The sequence below is a fragment of the Nicotiana attenuata genome, unplaced genomic scaffold (assembly GCF_001879085.1).
Source record: "Nicotiana attenuata strain UT unplaced genomic scaffold, NIATTr2, whole genome shotgun sequence".
Lineage (NCBI taxonomy): Eukaryota > Viridiplantae > Streptophyta > Magnoliopsida > Solanales > Solanaceae > Nicotiana > Nicotiana attenuata.
The window spans coordinates 631666-653133 of record NW_017670418.1 but is presented as its reverse complement, the minus strand read 5'-3'; the positions used below and the strand labels follow the sequence as shown (position 1 = coordinate 653133).

Below are 21468 nucleotides of genomic sequence, written 5' to 3'. Positions count from 1 at the left end.
TTTTCTTGAAAAAGATATACTTCTTCGTAATTTTGGATTAAAAAAAGTGTGTACTCGATAATAATTATTATGCTTCGTGAAGATAGAGAAAAAAAGAGCTTCTAGATAATCAATAATGGACTAACCGAGAACCAAGAAGAAAGAGAAAAGAGTAATGGAAAATTAATTACTCCTACAAGAGTATGAATGGTATCACTTGTAGATTAAGTACAAGCTAATATTGCTTTCTTTATATCTTCATAAGCTACAAGAAACCAACATTTTTTGGGAAACAAGAATTAGTCGCATTTGTCATTGCATTCTCAATTTTAAAGTTATACATGCAATGCACGAACATAAAGACTAGTATATTTAAAAAACTGCTATAACAAAACACTGTATTAGTGGTTTTGTCCACCAACTTGTATAGACGTGCTTTAAGTGACGAAAAAATGCAGTAAAAATGTAGAGAAATGTTATAGCTCTCTCGGTAAAACTGCAGAATGCACGGGAATAACTACTTCAGCCAAAAATAGACTCAAGCGCTATTAATTTAGAACTCAATAACTTCAAACTATTAGAAATCCGAACCAACTCCGCTTCTGATCTGATACATATAGTATTGATCTATAAACTTCAACTGTTATTCCAGAGAACTATGCAATATACATATACATGTACGTGTTACAAACAAACGATGGAAGTATTACACATGTATACATGAAAAAACACCACTTTTATTTACTATATTTCTATCTGACACAGGTAAATTATTCATTTCTAGTGATGAAGCCTCTTCAGTATGCCCTGCGATAACACAACATGAACACAAATTGCCAAGAGATCAAAAAACCAGAACGAACACAGAGTCTATAAATTAAAGCGCAGGCAAAGAAAAACACGTGGCATCAGACGGATAACTTAGTGAAGCGAAGGAACAAACCAGGATCACCGCGATATCCAAAGTTATGAATCAGGGTCGATTTTGTCTACGATATCAACAGGAACAACTGGAATAGAGTCCCACCACTCTTGTAATCTCCTATTTCCTTTTTCATTTTGCTTTATGCTTTTCCCTGTCTTTGATGCTGCCACAAAGCCATACGACACCAAAGCCATAAGGATAAACTTAAACGGAACCACTGCTAAAATCACTGCTGCGACGATCAACGCTACCATTACCATATCCGCATGCTGCAATTATCCATAGTTAGTAAAGGACAGAGAGCGTTGAAACAGAATATAGAGCAAACACCAACAGATAGCAGTACCTTTGGAGCTTTTGAAACCAATATTGACCAAATTTTCAGGATAACTATATTCATCGTTTGGATCAGGTCGTAGACACTTCTCAATCCCTGTTGCGCCGACACTATGCTTTCCATCGTTGTCTGATCAGATCCAGTGTAGACAACTATTCTATGAACCTTATCGGGTATCCTTCTTCGTCTAGCCCATACCATTGTAGCGACAATTCCCAATAAAAGACCTGCTATTGCCTTGCCAACCCACTCTCTACATAACAAGGCATCCGTTAGTTCTTTTCGGTACTCAATAAACAACTGAAGCTCAGGTGTGACATCAAATACAGACAAGTAATTTACAGGAGGGAAGGAGAAACTCACTTGTAAATAACTACCATTGTCGTCGTCACAAGAATGGAACTGTATAATGGCCTTTCCCATGTAAAAGCCTCTTGAACATAGGGAACTAACTTTTTAAGTGGTTTGAGGAGACCCTAGGGAAAGATAAAATAACCAAATTTCTTTAGCACAAGTGAGATGCATAACGGTACATACACATGGGCGAAGCTACATTGTTATACACATGGGCGAAGCTACATTGTTAGAAGGGTGGTCAATTGACCACCCTTCGTCGAGAAATTACTCTGTGTATAGATAAAATAATCGATTTTAGAGGTATATAACATATATGGAACATCCTTTGCCGGAGAATTTTTTTCACTTCTTTCAAGTTTGAACACCCTTTGGAAGATTCCTGGCTTCGCCACTGGTAACATACACATATTGGGAGATCTTCAATTAAGATTAAGTGATGCATGCTACTAATAAACAAGGGCTCTAAAGCTCTACATGCTGGCTATTAATCCACATTTTTTTCCATTTGTTTTACTTTGATTCATTTCCGGAAATGATAAATATGTATTTTCCTAAAAACAGATGGAGTAGCAACCTACCATAAGAACCTGGACGCTATCGCCGATTCCTTCCTCTTTCAGCTCCTCAACTGTAGCTTTAGCCAATTCAATTTCCTTTGCTTCCTCCCTCGATTGCTCAATAGCGCTCTCCAATGAAGAGACATTGTCGACTTGTACAGGGGAAGTGATGTTGTCATTGATTTCCTTACTCCTGATGTTGTCATTGATTTCCTTACTCCTGACGTTGTCATTGATTTCTTTCACCTCTACACTGGGAACAAACAGTTGGGCAACATTCAGGCTCCTCAAGATCAAGCTAGCACTACAGGGGTGTCCAGTGTCAACTTTCTTCAGACTCTCCGCAAGCTCTTTAAGCACATAATCTCCCTTTGGCAACTCATCGAGCAAGTCGAAAATTAGGAAATTCTTGGGAACTGGAGGTGATATCCTAAGCATTTCTCTAGCTGCATGTAGCCTGATAACTCCTAGTATTGTTCTCGCATGCATCTCCCACGACTCCAACGGTGAGTCCACTTTGAACTTTTGTAAAAACCTATGCAATAGCATAATTTCCTTCACAAGAGAAAGCCAGTGGTCGCGCCTTGTTGAGCTCGTCATTTCTGGAAATTCAAAGACAACCCCTTCTTGCCTAATTGGAAAACACAAGAAGTCATAATGAGATCTCTTGCCTATTTTCCATTGTCAGGCATGCAAGATTATGAAAAAGCCGTGTGAGCAGCCTACTATTTGCGAAAGGTACTAAGTGCTTATATAACCGGTTCAATCATATTTAGAGAGCATTAAGAGTACTTACAGTTCAGAAGATTCATAAACTATAGCTTTGTCGAAGAGAGGAGCGCCCCATGGACCCGTGGCTGCTGGCTTGACACTCTGTTCAGTGTCTTTAGAAAGGTCAAGCTTAATAGCATCTTTATAAGAGAGAACACCAGATGCCTCAAAGTAGAGGGCATAGTTTGTTAGCGTCAGCCTACCTAGAAATAGAAGTCCATTAGCAACTATAGCTAGCTATGAACACAAGACCGTGTGGCAACACAAAACAAAAGGAAAGAGATACCAGGCCAACTAGTGCCTCCGATATGGCGCACTACTCTTTGTGAGGTTGCAGTTCCTTCAACGTGTAGTATAAACTCATCGTCTGCCATTTCCATGCCTGTTGGGGTTGTTTGTTTTTGCAAATGCTTCACACATCTAATTAATGCAAGTCAAAGTACATTCATAAATGAACTATGCCTCAACCCCAAACTATTTGGGTAAATCCCGAGAAAGTAGAATCACAACAAGAAATGATCAGGCACGGAATTGAACTTTGACTTCGAACGAGAACGACCTTCAAGACAAGGTGACAATTTAAGAAGCAGGGCATTCTAACAACTAAAGAAAAAAATCTTTAATTCCTCCACTATAGTTTTCTTCCAGCTAAGAAAGAAAAACAAGAAGTGAGAATTACTTTTCAATCTCTTTCAGGAACAAGTCATAAGCAGGAAAGTGAAGTCGATTTTCTGTAGCTGCTGTCAGCGTCTCGAAAGTAAATCGTCCATTAACAATATCAGCTACTAAGTGTACAAGTGTTCCCAGCCACAAGAATGCATCCTCTCCAACACTTGGCTCATTGTCAACCTGTCAACACAGTAACTCCAAATTAGAAGATGAAAATGTACTGTAAAAATCTAAGATACAACGTGAAGATTTCGTGTAAGTAGATATTAGCTTTTCATTTTTCTTACTATCATCTTGAATTGAGTGGTACAGAGAGAAGGAACGCAAATCACTTATCAGGAAGTGAGTAAAAGGCGGCAAACCAAAGGAAATATTTGAAGAGACAATTGTTCAGAATTCCCATTTTATGTTGAGTAGCATAATGTGACAAAAGCCAATTCCAAGTTAAGATAGAGATTCCTTACAAGGAGCGGCATGACGTCTGAGTAGAACAAAGGAATATCATCTTGTTCTTGGGGCATTTTACAAGTTACTTTCCTCTCTTCTTTTTCTTTTGCCACGCATTCCTGTATTATAAAGAAAATACAGCACATAATAAGCACATTCATTGGGAAAAGAAAGCTTGTCAAATTTCAAATTGGAATGTCCAAAGGTAACAGCCAAAACCTTATCGCTCGGTTTGCTGAAAAAACAGAGTCATAAGCAGAATCACAATGTCCTACTATACTACAAGCAAAAGTTGGGTGACGTCAAGCACATTAAGACTAATTATGAGAGAAAAATGGATTAAGATCTGCATAGACCAAGGAATGTACCAGCATCTTCTATAAACTCGTATTTACAGGGTGCATCCGACAAATAGAATGCTAAAAATAAGAACCTCTTCATGGAAATAGGGTCACAAATTCTTTAATTTCCTCAACTTATAGAGAAATGCCAGAAGAACAAATCTACTTTTCAATAAAGCAGCCTATATTTTCCTCAGGATTGGGCTGAGATATTTTTGTTTCAGGACTGATCCTCTCTGGACCAAAAAATTTCAAATTTAGACCATCCGTTTAAGACTATATATACAAGATTATTATAAAGAGACGACCTTCTGCTCATGACCTCAATCATAATAAAGTATTTCAAACGAGCTTAAGTCAGTGAGTGAACTAAAAATCGAACAACAAAAAACAAGGTTAGTTAAGAGAGAGCAATTGGATAAAAAATCAAGCAAGGAAACTAACTGTATGCCTCTCTTCATCAGCTGAACTAGGCGTTTCCCATGCTAGCATCATATCAAACGTGATCCGACTAAAAGAACCATCGACTAATGTCTCCTCCAACTTACTGCATATGTTGGTAAGGGCCTTAGAGCAGCAAAACTCCACTAACTTCCTTGAATAACCCTCCATCTTAGGCTCCCATCCGGCCTCAAATTCATGCACCAGTTCATCCACTGAGGTGTCCAACTTCCTGCGAAGAAATATCTATCGTTAACTTTTATAAATTCATAGTCTGTGAGGTTACTTTTCACAATTTTTGAATATTGGGCCTATAATAGAAAATCTAATTAGACTATCTGATGTGCTACAACGGGAAAGATACATTACTAGTTGCATGTACAAATACACAATATGCATTGCACAATAATAAGGCACTAGAGTTCAATATAGGCTTAACTTTACTCGTGAGAAATCTGGTCTAAATAGTAATTATGCCAGCTGAAAATTTCACAAAAACAAAAAGGCGACCGAGTCGTACAACCTAAAGTGGTAACGTACCTAAAGCAGAGGGAGCCAGAATTTGAAGCTTGTGGGTTCGTGAATCTAAACTTTTAAGTTACTGGGTTCTAAATTAATAATTCGTACATATTCAATGAATTTCTTAAAGCAAATACATCATTTGGACCAAAGCTACTGAGTTCGGCTAAGCACATCGCCCTCCGTGCCCTAAAGAATTTACTCGGTTCTAAAACCGAGCATCATGGCGGACAAGAACCTCACTGTTTAGGTTTCTGGTGATTAATCAGCTGAAAGGACTTCACTAAAAAGTGAAATAGGTGTTACTTATACAGTTATACATAAATTTATGTGTTTCGAAATTAGTTAAGAGTGCTGACGACAATTATCAACAATTTCTCGAAATAATAGTATTAGAAACAAGAAAAGAAACCTATATAGAAATGACTGATAAGACTTGAACTCAAGATACTTAGCCTTGCCAATTTGTCAAATCCTTATCAGTCACAATATACATTCAAAATTCTAAAAACTCTCAAGTCCGGTTGGTTAAATATTCATAGACCAAGATTCTATTCTGATTAAGCCTACAGCCTACTTACTCCATAAAAAAACTCCATAAAAAAATTATCCATTTTTCAATTAACAAATCTACTTTTGTTTCGTAACGCACAAATTCTAGATCATTTTGTTTCAACTAGAATCATCAGTGTGGATATTTTTGTTAGTAACAATATGAACTTGAAAAAAAGAAAGAGTAATTCTTATCAGTGACGAATGTAGCGGCTGTCGGATTCATCTGAACCCAATATTTTGATGGAGAGCATAAAATTACGTGTGGAGATTCACTAAAATTATAATAAATAGTTAGTTGATATAAACTCATAATTTAAAAACTATAACGATTTCAATACTAAAAAGTTAAGAAGTTAGCACTCATAGAACTTAAATCGTGGATACCTTTCTAATCGTTATAAATTACGAGTACCTTATTTATTCAATTATCATAAAGAGGAAGAAAAATGCATCAAAGAGAAAGGGAGAGGAAACTAACAAAGCACATCTCTGAAGGACGTCATTGGCAATGGAAGAAAGATGCTTCTTTTCCATGTTTAAGGATAGAATACGATCTCGTTCCCTATTGTTTTTACAAATAATTCAGATTTTGGTCATGTACATATTTTTATAACGTTAATTAGATAAGTTTCAGAAAAAAAAAAGTTCAAGAAATGGTGATGAATGCTCAAGGCTGAGAAGAAGAGGGAGCGGCTTCGGTTCTTAGGGATCTGTATGGACACGTGTTTGACATGCAAGGGGTCGTGCCCTTATTCAGCGCTCGACTTATTATTATCAATCATCCTTTGGACCTTGACGGCTTAAATACCTTTATCCTGAACCGTGAACCGTCAACCGTCGACTCTCAAAAATTCATTAGATAATCAACGGCATACTTATCCCGACGATATACGAGAGCTGTGTTTAACAAAAAAAAAATGTTAACCTCTTTGATTAAATCAATTGATATTGATGAGACGGGTGAATCTTGGTTAAGGATAATAAATTCTAGATCAAAAATTAAATGAAGTATGCAAGATGAAAGATATTAATAAATATGTTTGAGTTGATTATTAAATGGTTATAAATGCAACAAAATAAAAGTGCAATATGAATATAGGTTAATGCTACCGGCATAACAAAAAGGATTTACTTCCCCAATTATTGTGAGACTCAAACGATTCCTTTTCCTGACAATAACATGGAATGAATGGAATAATATAGAGTTCTAGGATCTTTGGATCTCGTGAATATAGAACCAAAAATGTAGGTTCGAACAAGGTAATCAATTAATGAGACAATTTCAGTATATTCCCAAGTTAACTCTTTACATAAAGTGTTGTTTTCCACAAGTGAAGATCCTTTTTGTTCTCTATCTCTTCATATTTATAAGGGACATTTCCCAAAAACCCTAAAAAGTACAAAGCAAGGAATATCTTAAAGAATATTCCTTGTGTCTATATTTGAACTTAGGCTACCGTTGTCTCCTTATTACAGCTGCCCGTCTTTGGCATCAAACGTCTTGAAAGCAAACCTCAATCGTCATACCATGGTCAACCCCGTCCTTTATCTTAATTATGCTTTACCATCGATACGCCAAATTTAGACCTATACAGTTAGTCCCTCCACTTGTTGAGGTCGTGGTCCTGCACACCCTCGACAAGCAGACCTGATTTGCCTTCATTTCAGAAGAATTTGGTCGTTGAATAAGCAGGGTCGACCTAGATGTGGAGAACGACGCAACTGGTGGAGTCGTGATTGGTGTGGCTACCATGGGGTGACATCATAGCCACGCTCGTCATTATTACGCATCTTCCAGAGACAGCGTCTGGGTGCCTGTCGCTTCGGTTCTGGTGTCATTCACAATCCTTTGCTTTGATTCTCGCGCCACTCAGCCGTATAAATAGACGGGGATTTCGTTTTCCAGAAGCTTTCACCCTCCCTTCTCTTGCATGAACATTATTCTCCTTTGATCTTCTTCGCCAGTGTCTGCTTTTGACTTTGCTTTCATGATTCCATATCTCTCATTCTTACCCAGTTATTACCTTCTTTTCCAGGTTTAGTAGTATACCTTTTATTGTCGAAATGTCGCAAACCCTTCGTATTCACGATGAAATTTCTGATGCCACTCCGTTATCGGTGGCCCCTCCTTCCGGTGGTGAGGATCTCATGGCTGAAGAGGATGAGAGTTTTCCTACTGTGGAGGAGATAGTCCCCAGAAACCCCTTATCTAGAAACGATTTTCCCAAGGAACCTGCTCCTGCTCCTGCTCAGGTGATTTCCGTGACCGGACCGTCTCATATAGCTGAGCTTTGATCTACATATCGCATCCCTTCTCATGCCGTGATAGTTCCGGTTGGTGGCGACATCATGGAGGTCCATCGACCTGGATATTGTGCCTTCTATGTCTACCCTTTCTTAATTGGCTATACTATCCCACTCCTTCCGCTGGCGGAAGAATTTTGTCGGTTTTATAATGTCTGCCCGACACAACTATCTCCGTACTTGTATAAAGCTTTTCTGATGCTGAAGAAGTATGCGGAATTGGCTGGTTGTGAGGTCGACGTCCGCCACTTATTGCACTTATTCTCACCAAGTTTTACAGAGGTACTATGATACATCTCCGGCGTCGTGGGACCAGAAGGCTGATAGACGGGATGGATGACAGGACGAATCGGAAGTTTTGGCACAAGTACTTTTTTACCAAAACCGAGCACTTGGTGGCGGACCCGACTGGGTTTCCCGAGCAGTGGAACCATAATCGTAAGTGTTTTTGGCATACGCTTGGTCTTCTTTTCATCCTTTCGCTTTCCGCTCATTTGTGACTTCTTTGTTTTGTTTTTTTTTTAGCGGTAGAGGCGTGCACCCTCCCCTATATTTGGTATTGAAGACTAGGTGACTCGCGTGTTGCCCCACATGGCAAGTATTCGTGATTGGGCGGTTTTCTACAAACGCTTTGGACTGAAGGTCCCGTCTAGTAAGTGTTACTTCTGCTTCGGCCTTCTGTTGCTTGCCATTGTTCGTTGATCCGAATTCCTTATGATGCTAGGTCGACGAGCTTCAAAAAAGAAAGCTCCAGTGCCGGCATTTTGCCAGGCTATTGCACCGGCAGGGATGCAATTTACTTTGGCTGAGTCCATCCGTGGAGGTCGTACTCAAGCTCTGTCCACGGGGGATCCCCCCCCCCCTAGAGTATTGCTGCACGGGATGAGATCTCCTCCCGGCCTATCTACCATCTCATAGACGAATCGTCTAATGGAGAGGAGTCGCCGTCAAGAAAGAGGCGAAGAGTGGAACTTGGGAAGGCCGTGTTACGCCCCGTAATATTACGTCGATGTTATGCTCTACAGTATCAAGTTACGACAATGTTGTACCCTGAAGTATCGTACGTTAAATTTGTCATAAAGTAATTGACATCAGTCCAAGTAAAAGATTATTTGGATATTATCAGAATTTTGCTATTTAACAAGCGATAAATAAGTGTTATAAAGGATAAAGGGGTACACGGATTAAAGAAAATGAGTTTCGTTGGAAGTGGTCAATTTGGAATAAAATACGGGTCGAACGATAATACCCTGTAATTATGAACTAGTACCATGCAAGGTACCATATGACCACGGTAGTATAATATATAAAGTATATATGAAGTACTTTGAAAATAAATAGAATTTTAAGTAATTTGTGAAATTTTTTAAATTATTCGGGTAATTGATTAATTAACGGGTAAAGAAACATTACCCGATTAACTAATAAGTGGATAAATTATTAAAATCCCACCCCTACCCCACGTGGCAAGATGCCACAAAATTGGAGGTGACTAAGTAAGTCACTTTTTCCAAATGGCTAAATCTTCCATGACTAAGCTTTAAGTCTTAGAAAACAAGACTTGTAACCTTTATTTTAAAGACTTTTTATGTAAATCTTGAAGAACAAAAACGCTGCCTTGACTTTCTGAAATTCAAGTTTTCCATTTCATTTCATTTTAAAGGGACCTAGGAACGTTACTCCTTCCAAGATGGCAAGAATAATCCTTTCTTAAGGATTGGAATTCAAAAGCTATAATCCTTTCTTAAGGATTGGAATTCAGAAGCTTTCTTTAGCTAAGTTTCGTTCAAATTAACAGAAGCAAATCCATTCCTTAACCAACATTTCATTCAAAAAAACGTTTCCTTCCAAAACTTGAAAGAACCAGAAACATTTTCATTTCAAATTCACAAAGAAACCAAATTTGCTTCATTTCGTATCTTTGGGCTTGAAACCAAGACTTGAGGTTTGAAACCAAAAATCTGTTATTAAGCCAAGAACTATTAAAACAGAATACTTTTCGTCCAAAAAAGATTTCAAGAACCAAGCCAAATTTTGTTCCTCAAGTTCAAAAAATGCAGAATCTTAAATCTGATTTTTTGGGTCTAAATTCAATCCACGAAGGTTTTCAACGGGATAATTATACGGAATTGTTACTACTCCAGGTATGTTAAGGCTATCCCTTCTTTCTTTTGGCATGGTCCAAATTATACTGAATAAACGAGCAAATACACAGTTTCTATAAATTACTCTATTCATAGAAATAGTAGGGGTGTCTATATTCTTGATTCCCCATGAGAATTATTATTATCTTCTGTTCATGGGTCTCAGAATAATACGCAGTTGGAAAAGTTTATCCGGAAGGAATATCAAGATTATTATGTAGTTTTCGTGCATTTCACTCATTTATACATGTGCATTGACCCATGACCAGATGGCGTTATATACGCGTATATATGTAAATATATGTATATGGGATATGGGAAAAGGTTACGGCCTTATATACGCACCACCACCTGATCAGCTGGTATATGATGATGATGTTGCCCACAATGGCTGAAATATGATTCAAACGGCGTTATATACGCGTATATATGTATGTATATATATGTATATGGAATATGGGAAAGGTTATGGCATTATATACGCACCACCACCTGATCAGCTGGTATACGATGATGATTTTGCCCACAGTGGCCGATATGATATGATGGGATGCCCTCAGAGGCTGATGATGTTATGAAACATGTACCTATGCACGACATGACATTCATACGCATATGCATGATGCTAAAAGTAATTTATGATTTACAAAGTTATTCAGACTTACAGGTTGAGTCATGTACTCTATATTTCTTCCATGTCTCTTATGTACTTATTTATGTGCCTTACATACTCAGTACATTATTCGTACTGACGTCCCTTTTGCCTGGGGACGCTGCGTTTCATGCCCGCAGGTCCCGATAGACAGGTCGAGAGCCCTCCAAGTAGGCTATCAGCTCAGCGGAAGATGTTCGTGCACTTCATTTGCTTCGGAGTTGCTGGTTTGGTTAGTATGATTTAGACGTGTATTGTTTGGCATGGCGGGACTCTATCCCGACCTTTATGACATTTATGTACTCTTAGAGGCTTGTAGACATATGTCGTATACGTGAAAGATTGTACGGCCTTGTTGGCCTATGTTTTGAGTTTATAAATGACTATGTTGGCCTATTAGGCTCGTATATCACGTGTATATGATGATGTAATAAGAAAGATACGTTACGTTGGTACTCGGTCGAGTAAGGTACCGGGTGCCCATCGCGGCCCATCGGTTTGGGTCGTGACAGGCTGCCCTCACCGCCACTAATCCAAAGAGAATCATTGCTCAAGAAGCGGCACCTACACGTGTGACGGGCGCAGGGGCTGTTTTTATGGCAGATGCTACTAAGGAGGGCAGGTCTTCTAGGGCCGAGGGGGTGCATGGAGGCGAGGAGCCTATACAGACCGCAGAAGGTGGTGCGTCGCCAGCGGCCAGAAGAGAAGGAGTGATACCTGCGGGAGACGATAGATCTGGTTCAGACATCAACCTCGATGAGATACGGGCCTTCTTGGACAGGAACACTTGCGTAGAGGTGAGGACGGAGGGTCCTAACAGGCACATAATTATTCCCGTGGGTTATGACCTTTTGGCTATATCTGAGGGGGCGGTACCGTCCTTTGCCCCCTTGTGTGCGGCTTCTGAGATTACGGCACTGTAGACGATGAGCGATGCAGAGCTGTCAGTAAGTATCTCCGGCATGGCTTTGCGAGTAAGTGCCTCCCCATTTTTTTTTATTTATGTTTGGGATTTGTCTCGCTTGCGTAATCTGCTTGTGCTGACTTCTTTCTTTCGCATGCCAGACTCTAATCATGGGTATTGAGCGTGAGCGGTGTGAGGAGCGGAGGAAGGCCCTTTTTAAGAGGGTTACTTCCAAGTACAAAGAGTACCATACTAAGCACCGAACGTTGGCCGACGTCTTTAACCAAGATAGCGAGTTTCAGCTGTTTCGTGACGGGCTCAAACAGAAAGATGAGGAGTTGGTGAGGAAAGTTGAGGAGTTGAAGGAGCGGGATGATGAGCTGATGAAAGCCATAGGTCGCTACAGCGAGCTCGAGGCGGCTCTTAAGGCCAAAGACGATGAGCTCGAAGTAAGCAAGGGGGTGATGGCCGAGAATGCCGACCTTCAAGCGCGGGTGGCTTTCTTAACTGCTGAGCTTGAGCGGAGGGAAACGAAGGTTGTCGCTCTGAGGGGCGAGTTGAACATCAAGGTCGAGGAATTGACCCGTGCTAAAAAAGATAGAATGGCCGCCCTGTCTGAAGCAGCGGCCTTAGATGACGCCCTCCTTGTTTGTAGGTCTGAGCGGGATAATGAGGTAGAGACGTCGGCGCTCAAGGTGGCGAGGTTGGAAGAGGGGATTCAGGACCTGGAGGCGGAGTTGTCCGGATTGAATGAGCAGGTTGTTGCTTTGAAGGCTGAGGATATGCGCCGGCAGTCGCATCCATCTATTTCTCATACCTCTGTCGACCCTGTCGTGTCGCGGGAGCTATACAAGATGTGGGTTCACGCCGAGACTCAACTTGATGTGTATAAGTCTCTGACGGCTGAAGGGAGAGTTTCCGAGGCAGAACTCGAGGGTGTCCGCGTTAAAGCACGTGCGGCCTGCGAAGCTTGTAGTTATGCCCTCGGTACTCCTAGCGGGGATGATGTTGATGATGATGCGGACAGTCTCGCCTCCGATTCTTGGTATAATAATGAGTACGCCGATGGGGATGACACGGCGTAAAGCCGTTGTATTTATTTATTTTTTGTCGCTCTATTTTTGTGAGCGCATCTCTGGGCCCTTTGTAAAATGTATTGAAATATGACAGTTGTAATGGAATGATTACCTTTTTGCTACGCGTTTCTAGATTGTCGTTATATTTTCTGTGTTTGCTATGTGGTGAAGTCCCTGACTTTTCGGTCGCTTGTGTGTAGTGTTTTGGCGTAGTTGATCATAGATCTTGAGGTAATCCGAGCGAGGTCGAATGTAAAGTAATTCAAACAAGGTCGAATGTAAAACGATTCAAACGAGGTCGAATGTAGAGTGATTCGAGTGAGGTGGAATGTAAAATGATTCGAGCGGGGTCGAATGTGGAGTGATTCAAGAGAGGTCGAATGTAAAACGATTCGAGCGGGGGTGAATGTTTAAATGATTCGAGCAAGGTCGAATGTAGAACGATTCGAGTGGGGTCAAATGTTTAAATGATTCGAGCATGGTCGAATGTAGAACGATTCGAGCGGGGTCAAATGTTTAAATGATTCGAGCAAGGTCGAATGTAGAACGATTCAAGCGGGGTCGAATGTAGGACGATTCGAGCGGGGTCGAATGTATAAATGATTCGAGTAAGGTCGAATGTAGAACGATCTGAGCGGGGTCGAATATTTAAATGATTCGAGCAAGGTCGAATGTAGAACGATTCGAGCGGGGTCGAATGTAAGACGATGGCGAGTAAGATTGTTGCTTTATTTCGTTCATTGGAGAATACCTTGGTGGAGAGTAAAAAATGCTGCTTTATTTCATTCATTGGAGAATATTACATATGTCCGTTTCCTACATATATTGGAGAAGTTTCTATGTATCCAGTCCCTTCATCGTTCAGCCTGGAGAAGCAGCCGGCAGGCAGGGCGATGAATTGTACTTGAACTTTGAGACGTCCCCTTTGTCGCCTCATTAAAAACCTCTCCGAGAAAACCCAATTGGGACAAAACTCGGATGAGGGAAAAAGAGTACGACACGGAGGGCGTCTGTTCTTAGAAGTTGAAGTATTTGAGATGGGCGATGTTTCAATTGTTTTGTAGTAGTTTTCCTTGCGAAGTTTCTAGTTGAAAAGATCCTTTGTTTGTTGTTGTCGTGATCTTATACGGCCCGTCCAACTTGGTTCCTAATTTGCCTTCTTTCGGATCTTTGCTCGCTTGTGTTTTAGCGTTGAGTACATAGTCTCCGACTTTGAGCGGTCGTATTTTGGCTTTTTTGTTATAGTACCGTTCTGCTTGTTGCTTTTGGGCTACCATTCTTACGTAAGCCATGTCTCTTCGCTCCTCTGCTTCGTCGAGGTCCTATTTTTTGTTTTCGTCATTGCTCGGTCCACTTTCGTTGGAGTATCTCAGACTGGGCTCACTGACCTCAACCGGTATCGTGGCGTCAGTCCCGTAGACTAGTGAGTATGGCGTTTCTCCTGTGCTTGTTTTCGGCGTGGTGCGGTATGCCCACAATACCTCTGGGAGTAATTCCGGCCATAGTCCCTTGGCATCTTCAAGTTTTTTCTTCAAGATATTCAGTATTGTTTTGTTGGAGGATTCGGCCTACCCGTTGCCGGCCGGGTGGTATGGCGTGGAGAGTATTTGCTTGATGTGCCATTTTTCGAAAAACTCGGCGGTCTTCTTTCCGGTGAACTGGGTCATTGTCGCAGCTAATTTCTTTGGGGATCCCGAAGCGGCATATGATGTTTCTCCATATGAATGTGATAACTTCCTGTTCGCGTATTTGGGTGAACGCACCTGCTTCTACCCATTTGGAGAAATAGTCAGTTAAAAGATAAAAGAAAACGTACATTACCTCGCCCTGTTGGGAGGGGTCCGACGATGTCCATTCCCCATTTGATAAACGGCCATGGCGATGTGACAGAATGGAGGTGCTTGCCCGCTTGGTGTATCATAGGGGCATATTTCTAGCACTGTTCGTATTTCCTGACATAATCGGCGGCTTCTTTTTTCATTGTGGGCCAATAAGATGAAGATGCAATGGGTAAAGAGACAGTCTTTTGAACAACCAAGCTGACATAAGGATTCTAGCTCGCGCCCACTTAGAGCAGATGGAGATTCTCATATCCTGCTTGAATGAGGCATCTAACGAGGGCCCGATTGCTGGTATGGGCACCGCAGTGGCCTTCGTGCACTTCTTCGAGTACGTGCCTTGTTTGATTCGGCCCTAGGCATTTCTCTAAGGGGCCTCCAAATGTCCTTTTGTATAACTCGTGGTTTATGAGGCTGTATCTGGCCGCCTGCATTCAAAGTTTTTTGGCTTCTTTTTTGTCCGCTAGGAGCGTTCCTTCCTGCAAATATGTTATAAAAGATTGTTGTCACGCCATCTATCATTGGGAAGAGCCACCCGGTTCGCACAACACTCTACCCTTGGAAAGAACCGTGGCATTAAGAAAACCAAGGGCTTATTGACAACGCCAAAACCAAAACAAAAGGGTACGAGCCTAAATACCAGGCTAAAAACGAAAAATTTTAACGAAAATAGAAAAACCTAATGAATATGTACAATGGGGAGTAGAATATACAACGGGGATGAATATATACATAAAGTAGAGAAGTAGCCAAAATTAGCAGTTATATACAGGCCAACTATCAAATCTAAAAACATAAACTAAAAGTCAAATATATACAATCATCCAAATGTATCAAAAATCAAAACAGTAGGGCGCACCCCCACGAATAAGAGCCGGCAATGTCCCCAATGCCAACTACCAAAATAAACATAAAAATAGAGAAAGGATATAGAGTGGATCCTCAAGCCTGATCCGTCTGCATGGGCTGATCAATGGTCCCCTGGTCCTCTGTACTGGCAGGAACCATAGACTGGTTCCCGGCCTGCTGCTGCACTGCTGCTGGGACAGGGGCTGGGTCATGGACCGGCTGAACATCTGGTGGAGCAGTGGAGGTACCCTCCTGAACCTGTGCCACCTCTATCACAACACCCTCAATGCTAGGAAGCTTCCTCTTCTTCCCTGGGTGCCTAGGCTCCTCCTCCTGCTGTGGCTGTGCTGCTGTTGGATCTAGAGCTGGATTCCCCAATAGCAAGTCTAATGGCATCTGGTCTGCCAAAAGCTTGTCCACATCTGCTTGCAACTTCTTTACCGACTCCCGAGACGCCCTTGAATTTCTCATCTTCTTATGTTCCTTGGCAAGCTCCTTTAAAGCCTTGCCATGCGAGGCTACCGCCGTAGTCAAGGTGGCCTGGGTCTCCAAAATCTTCTCCTGGTTGGCCAGGAGCTTCTTCAATGTCTCCTCAATGGAAGGAGGAATTTGAGCAGTGGCTGGTGCTGAATGTGCCTCAACTGTAGTAGCCAATGTGGACAACTTAGATGTCGCTGCTGACATCCAGTTGTTTAGACTGGCTAAAGACTGACTGAGCTGGTGGGCAGTGAAACGATGAGTCTTTGAAACAGGAACTGCCGGGTCAGTTGAAGTAGAAGGACCTGGGGGTAAGGGCTCACTGGTGGAAGTGGTCTGGATGGAGGATGGTCCAATAGAAGGCTCTACCGAAACTGGCTCCTCGGACTGGCCAGTTGGGGCAGAGGTGGGTGGCTGGTACTTTTTGGATTTTGGGTTGTCTGAACCCAATTGGCTATACCATGAATAGGGGGCCACCGGCTTTGTCTTGACATCAAAACGTTTTTTCTTCACTTCCAAATCCCTAAAGTACATGGACAGAGTGTTCGGGAAGGGGTAGTTTGTGTTGGTCTCCTGTCCGACTATAGAGATCACCCTCGAGATGATGTTGCCCACATTGAGAGGAAGCCCGGCCATGATAGATGCCACAAGAACAGCCCGGGCAAGAGGAACTGAGTGATCATGTGTGGAGGGATCAAGTCTACTACAAACGAATGTCAACCAACCCTTTGCTTCAAAATTGAATGTGTTCCATAGAATCTTCTCCCCCGCCTTCAACCATTTTGGAACAGTGCCCGGGGCTGCCAAGTACTCGGCCAACCAGGGACGCACCTCCTCACCCATTGCTAACTTCGCTAAGTATTCTGTTTCATCCTCCTCTTTGAACCCCAAATATTCATTCAAGGACTTCCCATCAAAAACTACCATTTTATCCCGCACCTTCGTCGCCTTTGTGTCCTTAACCACATGAGAAACATTGCAATAGAACTCTTTTACCATATGCTCATTGGCATCAATACACCTCTCCTTGAAGAAGCCCCAGCCATCTCTAGTACGGAATTGCTCTTGCACCTTTGGGTTGAGAGGTAGAAGATCACTGTCAATGAATTGTCTCTCCGGGATCAATTTCCTCACGGGCCACCACTCTCTAAATTTGTGGAATGCTATCTCACTCACAAATCTGTCTGCCCAGGCTTCAGGTTTTCTGGTTCGATCAACTCCCCCGACTTGAGGCTCACCTCCCTCACCATATCCTGCACTCTCCCCAGATAATGAAGCTGTGGGGGAGGTGGAGTATTGTTCTTCACTCCTTGCTACGGACTCATCAGACGAATCCGAGACTACGTTGACCGGTCTCTTGGAGGTGGGTGAAGGTGAAGGGGTGTCATGTAATTGGAATGGGTCAGAGGTGTGAGTGGGGGTTGATTCTGAGGTGATGCTCCGGGAAGGTGCATACTCACTCCCCGAAGAGTGGGAGGCAGACCTATCAGCATCCCGTATCAGCTTACGGGTCTTTTTAATGTTTGCCCGAGCCTGGGGAGTGAGTTTAGCAATTCTCTTTCCCTTTTCCCCTCGGGAGGAACCACCTCTCCCAGGTTGTTGTTGTTCTTTACCTCCTCGTTTCTTAACCATGATCTGCAAAAAATACACGTCTAACATTGTTAGTTTAAGCACAACAGTAAATTAGATGAATCACACAGGAGGGGAAAACACAGTTAATTTGCATAACACAGAAGCAGAACACAGGGGCGCGAACCGCGTAGGTCTGGAGCGCGGACCGCGTAGGTCTGGAGCGCGGACCGCGTAGGGCATATGCACCCGGTGAACCTCTCTGAATCCCCCCAACGCGGTCCGCACTGATATGAACCGCGGCCGCATTGGGCCAGCGCGGACCGCGCAAAAATGTGACGCGGCTGTGCTGGCTAACGTAGGCACCACAGAAGAATCTACGCGGACCGCGCAGAAAAGATGCGCGGCCGCGCTGGGCCATTTAATTGAACTGAGCTAGGGTTTAGCATTTTGGTCCATTTTTCATCAAATCTTTGAGTCCTAGTTGTCCCTACTCAATTACTCATATTTAAGTTCATGCCCAATGTTCAAGATAAACACAAAAAACTAAGCTAATCATTAAACCTAAGAAAAATGAGAAGAAAATAAGAAGTTATACTACTGGGAAGCAAGCACAATAATTAAAAATTAAAACTATGAATGAAATTAGCAAGGAATGTTACCAGGGATTATGAAGATTCAACTACTTGAAGCAAAGGTCTCAGTGAATAGTAAAAATTTAAGCTCAGGAAGTCAGAGTGCGTAAAGGGTAAAATGAGGCCTAGGGTCTCTATTTATAGAAAACCTGTGGGACCCATCACCTACCTACCAACGCGGCCGCGCAGAAATGGACGCGGGCCGCGCTGGATTTCTATCCTTCACATTGAACTGAGCTGCCCACACGGACTGCACTGTTTTGTTACGCGGCCGCGTGGGACACTTCAGAGAGCATGAACATTTGGGCCTTCCCAGCGCGGACCACACAAAAGTGCTCCGCGGCCGCGCTGGCGACTTCAGAGACTCAACACCTCATTGTACCAGCCTACGCGGACCGCACTGTTTTGTAGCGCGGCCGCGTTGGATAACTTCAGAGACCTGACATTTTTTTTCTTTTGTTCTGCACTGGTTCAACATTATCCCTGCAACATCTCACAAACCATTAGCTCAAAAATCCTAGTCTATAAAGAAAATCAAAGAAATAGAAAAAGACATGGGTTGCCTCCCAAGAAGTGCCTGATTTAACGTCGCGTCATGACGTATGTTACCACCTCATCATTTCAAATGAAGGAGTGCCACCACATGGCTGTCATCAATCTTCCCCAAGTAATGCTTCACGCGATGCCTATTAACCCGGAATACCTCACCATTTTTGTTTTTGAGATCAAGAGCACCAAAAGGAGTCACAAATACCCCTTCAAAAGGGCCACTCCACTTAGACTTGAGTTTGCCCGGAAATAACCTCAACTGGGAGTTGAAAAGAAGAACCATATCACCAACCTTGAATTCCTTTCCCCGAGCATATTTGTCGTGAAGGTACTTCATCTTGTCCTTGTACAAGGACGAGCTGGAGTAGGCATGAAATCTAAACTCATCAAGCTCATTCAATTGCTCCACACGGAGATTGGCTGCAACATCCCATTCCAAGTTCAACTTCCTCAATGCCCACATAGCCTTGTGCTCAAGTTCCACCGGAAGATGGCAAGCTTTACCAAACACCAACCGATACGGAGACATACCAATTGGAGTCTTGTAAGCCGTCCGATAAGCCCAAAGAGCATCATCCAATTTCTTCGACCAATCGGTCCTATTAGCATTCACCGTTTAGGACAAAATACTCTTTATCTCCCGATTTGAGACTTCCACTTGTACGCTAGCTTGTGGATGATAGGGGGTTGTCACTTTGTGGTTAACTCCATACTTAGCAAGCAATGAGTCGAAAGCCTTGTTGCAAAAATGGGACCCCCATCACTAATAATGGCCCGAGGAGTACCAAACCTCGTGAAGATACTCTTTTTCAAGAATGCTACAACACTTCGGGCTTCATTGTTGGGTAGAGCCACGGCTTCCACCCACTTTGAGACATAGTCCACCGCCACGAGAATGTAAGTGTTACCACAAGAGCTCACGAACGGACCCATGAAATCGATGCCCCAAACATCAAAAATATCCACCTCAAGAATTGTATTGAGGGGCATCTCATCCTTCTTTGAAATGCCGCCGGCTCTTTGACATGCATCACATCTCTTCACCAATTCACTAGCATCCTTGAACAGCGTCGGCCAATAGAATCCGCAACTCAAAACTTTTGAGGCCGTCCTCACCCCCCCGTGATGGCCACCATAGGGAGAAGAGTGACAAGCCTCCAATATGCTCATTTGTTCACTTTCCGGTACACATCTTCTTATCACTCCATCCGTGCAAATTCTAAACAAATACGGATCATCCCAATAGAAATCCAAGCTATCCCGCTTGAGTTTCTTCCTTTGGTTGGAAGAGAGCTCACACGGGACGTTACCAGTCACAATGAAGTTGGCGATGTCCGCGAACCATGGCATTTCACACATTGAATCGGAAAGAAGCTGCTCGTCAGGGAACCTATCATTAATCTCAATACCATCACTTGGTCTCCCATCTTCCTCTAATCGGGACAAATGGTCTGCAACTTGATTCTCGCTTCCCTTTCTATCCACAATCTCTAAATCAAATTCCTGAAGGAGTAGCACCCACCTCATCAATCTTGCTTTCGAATCCTTCTTAGTCATCAAATACCGGAGGGCTGCATGGTCCGTGTGTATGATCACCTTTGCTCCCATAAGGTAAGGTCGAAATTTCTCCATCGCGAACACAATAGCCAATAGCTCCTTTTCTGTCACTGTGTAGTTTCTCTGGGCCTCATTCATCGTCTTGCTAGCATAATACACAGGATGGAACATTTTATTGATCCTTTGGCCTAGCACCGCCCCAACCGCTACATCACTCGCATCGCACATAAGTTCAAAAGGCAAATCCCAATTAGGTGCGGTGATTATAGGAGTTGTTGTCAACTTGTATTTCAATAGCTCAAAAGACTCCATGCACTTCTTATCAAAAATAAACTTGACATCCTTCTCTAACAACTTGCAAAGCGGGTTCACAATTTTTGAAAAATCTTTAATGAATCGCCGGTAGAACCCGGCATGACCAAGAAAACTCCTCACCCCTTTGATAGAAGTAGGGGGAGGGAGCCTTGAGATTACCTCTATTTTTGCCTTATCAACTTCAATTCCTTGACTTGAGATTTTGTGACCCAATTCAATTCCCTCTTGCACCATAAAGTGACATTTCTCCCAGTCGAGCACAAGGTTGGTTTCTTCATATCTTGCCAAAACCCTATCCAAGTTCACCAAACATTCTTCAAATGAATCTCCCACCACGCTGAAGTCGTCCATGAATACCTCCAAGATATCCCCCACCATGTCGGTGAAAATTGCCATCATACATCTTTGGAAGGTCGCTGGGGCATTACATAGTCCGAATGGCATTCTCGAGAAAGCTAACGTGCCATAAGGACATGTAAAGGTTGTCTTCTCCTGATCCTCCGGGGTAATGAGAATTTGATTATACCCCGAGTAGCCATCTATAAAACAATAAAAGGCCCGGCCCGCAAGACGATCGAGCATTTGGTCCAAGAATGGTAGTGGGAAATGATATTTTCTTGTCACCATATTCCGCTTTCTATAGTCCATACACACTCTCCAACCCGTAACTGTCTGAGTAGGAATCAACTCATTGTTGGCAT

At 42.5% G+C, this 21468-nt stretch overlaps 1 protein-coding gene across 1 annotated transcript; it reads right to left on the bottom strand.

Annotated features, from left to right (window-relative positions):
- Positions 1 to 566: 566 nt before the first annotated feature.
- LOC109239154 lies at positions 567 to 6561 on the bottom strand. Its single transcript, XM_019405677.1, has 11 exons — positions 6377 to 6561; positions 4828 to 5056; positions 4060 to 4161; positions 3606 to 3775; positions 3213 to 3346; positions 2952 to 3129; positions 2177 to 2786; positions 1605 to 1717; positions 1251 to 1494; positions 923 to 1173; positions 567 to 786 (listed from the first exon to the last, which is right to left on the bottom strand). The coding sequence occupies exons 1-10, from the start codon at positions 6430 to 6432 to the stop codon at positions 946 to 948; spliced, it is 2064 nt and encodes a 687-aa protein (XP_019261222.1). The 5' UTR covers positions 6433 to 6561; the 3' UTR covers positions 567 to 786; positions 923 to 945.
- Positions 6562 to 21468: the final 14907 nt, after the last annotated feature.

Bases quoted from the DNA above. Each gene is read 5' to 3' on its own strand.
- LOC109239154 (XM_019405677.1), bottom strand. From the start codon at position 6,432: ATGGAAAAGAAGCATCTTTCTTCCATTGCCAATGACGTCCTTCAGAGA. The intron at 3,347-3,605 runs GTAATTCTCACT...TGCATTAATTAG, and splicing joins TTCCTGAAAGAGATTGAAAA to ATGTGTGAAGCATTTGCAAA. The intron at 2,787-2,951 runs GTAAGTACTCTT...TTTTCCAATTAG, and splicing joins GTTTATGAATCTTCTGAACT to GCAAGAAGGGGTTGTCTTTG.